The sequence below is a fragment of the Dendrobates tinctorius genome, unplaced genomic scaffold (genome assembly GCF_039654945.1).
Source record: "Dendrobates tinctorius isolate UK_male_01 unplaced genomic scaffold, ASM3965494v1 ptg000164l, whole genome shotgun sequence".
Taxonomy (NCBI): domain Eukaryota; kingdom Metazoa; phylum Chordata; class Amphibia; order Anura; family Dendrobatidae; genus Dendrobates; species Dendrobates tinctorius.
Window position 1 is genome coordinate 5,065,684 of NW_027361831.1, and position 6,111 is coordinate 5,071,794.

Sequence of the window (6,111 nt, forward strand, 5' to 3'; positions counted from 1 at the left end):
CTTTTGTCTCCCTAACCTACCGGATCCACTTCACCAAAATATATCACAAATCCTGGATTTTCTTCAGAAGGGTCTAGAGATCGGTCTTAGACCTAGTACTCTAAAGGTTCAAGTCTCTGCCCTGAGCTCGGTTTTCGACCAGGATATAGCCGGTCATCGCTGGATTAAAAGATTCTTGACTTTGGCCCTCAGAATGAACCCTAAGAAACAGTTAGTAGTTCCCTCATGGGATCTTAATCTAATGCTCCAGGGGCTCACAGGTCCACCGTTCGAATCCTTATCCTCCTGTTCTCCACAATTCCTTACATACAAGATGGCTTTCTTGGTGGCTATAACCACAGCTAGAAGGGTAGGAGAATTACAAGCCCTATCAATAAGAGAGCCTTATTTATTAATTGGAGATGACTCAATAGTTCTTCATCTCGATTATTCCTTTCTCCCAAAAGTAGTCTCTAATTTCCACTGTTCCCAGGAAATTGTCCTCCCATCCTTTTGCCAAAATCCAGCAAACCCAAAGGAGGAAAAATTCCACACTCTCGACGTCCGACGCATCGTCTTGCATTACTTAGAGCAAACCAGCTCTTGGAGAGTTGATCAAAATCTGTTTATCCATCAGTCTGGGCAGAATAAAGGGAAAAAGGTGGCAAAAACCACTATCTCTAATTGGATCAAGAGAGCCATAGCAGAAGCATATCATGCTCAAAATATGTCACCTCCAACAGGGGTAAAAGCCCACTCAACAAGGTATACATCGGTCTCCTGGGCAGAAAGAGCAGGCACATCTGCGGAGCAGATCTGCAAGGGCTGCGACATGGTCTTCGCTACATACTTTCTCCAAACACTACAGATTGTACATATCGTCCAATAGGGATCTAGTCTTTGGCCGGAAAGTACTCCAGGCTGTTGTCTCACCCTAGCGCAGAATCAGTTGGTATTCCTCCCTATGCTGTCGTAGAAGGTGACTAGAGCAAATAGAATTAGTCTTACTGGTAATTCGGTTTCTAGGAACCTTCCACAACAGCGCTAATTCCCTCCCTATGTTCCTGGATAAAAAATCTGGGATTCAGAAGGTAACCGGTGCTATGGTATCAGTTATAAGTCACTGGCAAGTGGGAGGGCCTTTTTCTCTGTGTTTCCTGTCCCCCATCAGGGATAAAAGGCAACCTCCTTATGCTGTCGTGGAAGGTTCCTATAAACCAAATTACCGGTAAGACTAATTCTATTTTTTCCATTGACAGATGATGGACCTGCGTGGGGACTTGTTTTTTTGCGGGGTGAGAAGTTTTTATTGGTATTATTTCTGCCTTAAGAACATTGTTTTGTGTTTTTTTTTTATTCCATATTTGTGAGGCCAAATGACCAGTTGAACACCACGCTCCACTGGTTCATGCTGTGAGGTTTTCTTTTAGACTGTGAACGGTCATTAATTTGTGAATAATTCAATTTTTCTACTTAACGTTTATAGACAATTTAAGTAGAAATGTTCAAAAATATAAAATTCAAGCATATTTCATTCAAAAATAATAATTTTCTTTTTCTTGGCAGATGACTGTACCAGGAGATTAGACGAACAGCTGTCATATTCAATTTTTAAATCAGATGATCTTGAGATCCCAGTGGATACAATTGAAGTGAATGCCATTACTCCAGATATACCATCATTCTCATTTGATCTTTTGAAACAGGTCCTATGTTCTGATTCATTTCCAACTACTATGGAAAATCAAAGTCACAAACTAAGCGTTAAAAAACAAACTGCTCATAAAGGAAAGAAGCCATTTTTATGTTCAAAGTATAGAAATCATTTTCCCCTCGAAAAGTGTTTTTTTAATCAGCAAAAAATTAACACAGTAGACAACAGATTTTCTTGTTCCAAGTGTATGAAATGTTTTAAATACAAATCACACCTTGTTAGTCACCAGAGACGGCACGCAGAAGAGAAGCCATTTTCATGTTCAGAATGTGAGAAATGTTTTACAGAGAAATCAAGTCTTATCAGACATCAGAGAACTCACACAGGGGAGAAGCCCTTTTCATGTTCAGAATGTGGCAAATGTTTTGTAGATAAATCAACTCTTGTTAGTCACCAGAGAACTCACACAGGGGAGAAGCCATTTTCATGTTCTGAATGTGGAAAATGTTTTAGGAAGAAATCATCTCTTCTTAGTCACCAGAGCTGTCACACAGGGGAGAAGCCTTTTTCCTGTTCAGAATGTGGGAAATATTTTAGACAAAAATGTAATCTCATTGTACACCAAGTAACTCACTCAGGGGAGAAACCTTTTTCATGTTCAGAATGTGGGAAATGTTTTAACCGGAAAGCAAATCTTGATAGCCACCAGAGAATCCATAGAGGAGAGAAGCCTTTTCCATGTTCAGAATGTGGGAAATGTTTTAAACGTAAAGCAGATTTTATTATACACCAAAGAACCCACACGGGGGAGAAGCCTTTTTCATGTTTAGAATGTAGGAAATGTTTTAAACGGAAAGCGCTTCTTGATAGTCACCAGAGAACCCACACAGGGGAGAAGCCTTTTTCATGTTCAGAATGTGGGAAATGTTTCAGCTGGAAATCGCTTCTTGATAGCCATCACAGAACTCACACAGGGGAGAAGCCTTTTTCATGTTCAGAATGTAATAAATGTTTTAACCGGAAAGCGCATCTTGAAAGCCATCAGAGAATCCACACAGGGGAGAAACCTTTTTCATGTTCAGAATGTGGGAAATGTTTTAACCGGAAAGCGCATCTTGAGAGACACCAGAGAACCCACACAAAGTAGAAGTCTTTTTCGTGTTATTAATGTGGGAAACGTTTTACACGGAAATCAACTCTTAAAGGGAACCTGTCACCAGTAAAAATGCTATTAACCTGCGGATATGAGCTTAATTTGCCGGTTAATAGTGTTACTATCTTGCCCGGTGCTTGCATGTAGCCAAACACTGCTGGGAGAAAATTGACTTTATTCTCCCCAGCTGTATTCAGTCTCATTCACGAGGGCAGAGAATACAGAGTGGCTGCTGTAAACCCCCCCCCAGCCCTGACTGACATTGACTCTGCATTGGGGTCAGCTGTCGGTGCTGGGGTGCTGTTACAGCCACCGCTCTGTATACTCAGAGCAGTGACTGAACCAGCGCTGTCACCGCCAAGGTGACTGAAATCGAATGCTGCCTGGCAGAATAAGGTTAATTTTCTCCCAGCAACGTTTGGGTATGTGTATGCACCAGGCAGGTTAGTAACACTATTAACCTGCAGATTAAGACTATATCTGCAGGTTAATAGCGTTTTTGGTAGTGAACATCAGAGAAGTCACAAAGGGGAGAAACATTTTTCATGTTCAGGCTGTTGGAAATGTTTTATACAAAAATTGTATCATTTTAAAGAGATTGTCTACTACTAGGACAACCCCTTGTCAATCCTCATGTTTGGCCTTGTTAAATTAAAAAACACTCATGCTCAGCTATCGTGCAGGTGCCATTCCAGCCGTGTCTGGGTTCATGTTTCCGGGGCTCAGGTGAGGTTGTTACATCTGACGAGCCCTGCGCCCAATCAGTGCCAGCTTCACTGTCCCCACCTTTGAACGTATTGAACATCATCAGGAAGCCAGAGCAGCAGCTGCTCTCTGACTTCCTCGTGATGTTCGATTTGTCTGAAGGTGGGTTCTGTGATGCCAGCGCTGATTGGGAGCAGGGCTCACATGACATAACCTCACATGAGTCGCGAGAATACAAGTGCCGTCACCGGTGGGATGGCGCCGCATGGGAGGCTTGTATAAGTGTTTTTATTTTAACAGGACCAAACATGAGGAATGAAAAGGGCTTATCCAGGTAGTGTACAACTTTTTTAAACATAATGACTTTTCACTGTGTGGGATTTATTATCACACCTAGAGTGTGAAAAATAAATTACTGAAAAGTCGTATTTTGTTGTCCATCAAAAAAACTCACAGTGAGAAACTATATATGTTTTTGACAAATTTTTCAAAAACATATAACAGACAGTTCTATAATTAAATGAAAAAGGGAAATTACTTTAGAATTCACTGTATTTTGTAGAAATGTAAGTTAGAAAAAAATCTTGCTAATAAGTGAGTGCGTCTTATAGAATGGAGACAGCTTCATGTGACAGAGTAGAACACTGAGACAGTGTCCTTCCTGATCATTGAGACAACTGTTCTCTCCTCCAGACCCATGCTTATCTACTTGATTAGTGCAGAGCAGAAGAGGAATGTAGTGGGACCTGCACAGAGGCTGCACGTCCTGAGTGAACAGCTTAAGAACTAGCGTAAGGACCTTTCAGATTATGTAACACTGTTTTACATATTTTGAAAAGTTGTCAGGTTCATTTATGCAATGAGCCATTTCTTTATGACTTTGACCATTTTAGTTATCTCTTGTTTTTATGATATCAAAGACTTTTCCTTTTACATCTACATATAATTAATGAATAAAAGTTTCAGCATGTTGAAACATTATTTTTGCTAATATAAAGATACAGAATATTTTGTCAATTTTCTGATATTTATTTAGACGAAACTAAGCAGCAATTAAATAATAGTTAAATAATAACTAGATGTGTATTTCCTGAAGGAAGTACAGATAGTGGTTTGAAATGGTGCCCGGGCTGCCCCTTTAAGAGAGACTTGCCTGCTGCCCCTGCAAGACTTTCAACTCAGGATCCGTTTTAAGTGTGGGTGCCTCTCGGGGGCCACTTTGGCCTCAGGGTCTAATTTGGTGGGTGGGGCCCCTCAGAATCCGATTCGGTGGCCTGGGCTCCTCAGTGTTTGAATTGGTGGCCGGGATCCCTCAGGGTCCAATTTTGTGGGTGTGGCCCCTCAGGGTCTGATTTTGTGGGTGTGGCCCCTCAGGGTCCGATTTTGTGGGTATGGCCCCTCAGGGTCCGATTTTGTGGGTGGGTCCCCTCAGGGTCCGATTTGGAGGCCGGGGTGGATCAGCCTCCGATTTGGATGCCTGGGTGGCTCAGCCTCCGATTTGGATGCCGGGGTGGCTCAGCCTCCGATTTGGAGGCCGGGGTGGATCAGCCTCCGATTTGGAGGCCGGGGTGGCTCAGCCTCCGATTTGGAGGCCGGGGTGGCTCAGCCTCCGATTTGGAGGCCGGGGTGGCTCAGCCTCCGATTTGGAGGCCGGGGTGGCTCAGCCTCCGATTTGGAGGCCGGGGTGGCTCAGCCTCCGATTTGGAGGCCGGGGTGGCTCAGCCTCCGATTTGGAGGCCGGGGTGGCTCAGCCTCCGATTTGGAGGCCGGGGTGGCTCAGCCTCCGATTTGGAGGCCGGGGTGGCTCAGCCTCCGATTTGGAGGCCGGGGTGGCTCAGCCTCCGATTTGGAGGCCGGGGTGGCTCAGCCTCCGATTTGGAGGCCGGGTTGGCTCAGCCTCCGATTTGGGGTGTCGGCCCTTTAAGACTCATTTGGGTGCGCTGGCCCTTTAACAATCACTTTGGCGCGTTGGCCCTTTAAGAGCTAGTTTGGCTCACTGGGCTTCTTTTAAATCCACTTTGGCGCACACATTCTCTCTCAGGGGCATGTGTCATGTGATGAAGCTAGATTTGCATTTGTGCTGTGGGTTTCGCTTTAAGAGCTGATATGTGGCAGAGGCTCTGTGCTGGGGTTCAAGTGAAGTTCGTAGGCGTTGGCATAGTAACTGGGTCTGCCTGCGCATATCAATGAGCTCAACTGTCATTTCAATCGCCTCAGGGCACGTTTTGCCATTTCCTATTGAAAAGCATTGGAGACAGTGCATTCCAATGACGGGGAAAAAAATTTTCAAACGGAAATTGCGCAAAAACTACAAATCCGATCGACACGAAAAATACTTAGCACACCTCTCATGGACGCTGGCTTCGAAACGACACCTCAACGGAGTCTGTGCGTGTAGCGGATCGGGCCGCATTAATTGCCGAAATCAACTTAATAATTAGATGTGTATTTCCTGAAGGAAGTACAGATAGTGGTTTGAAATGGTGCCCGGGCTGCCCCTTTAAGAGAGACTTGCCTGCTGCCCCTGCAAGACTTTCAACTCAGGATCCGTTTTAACTGTGAGTGCCTCTCAGAGGCCACTTTGGCCTCAGGGTGTGATTTGGTGGGTGGGGCCCCTCAG

The 6,111-nt window shown here is 44.3% G+C and overlaps 1 protein-coding gene across 1 annotated transcript in view; it reads left to right on the forward strand.

Annotated features, from left to right (window-relative positions):
- LOC141052944 (uncharacterized) overlaps positions 1-4,517 on the forward strand; it is a 73,131-nt gene extending 68,614 nt beyond the window's left edge. The window contains exon 7 of the mRNA XM_073550281.1: positions 1,546-4,517. Within this exon, the coding sequence (XP_073406382.1) occupies positions 1,546-2,780 (1,235 nt within the window). The 3' untranslated portion in view covers positions 2,781-4,517. The remainder of the gene's footprint in view (positions 1-1,545) is intronic.
- Positions 4,518-6,111: the final 1,594 nt, after the last annotated feature.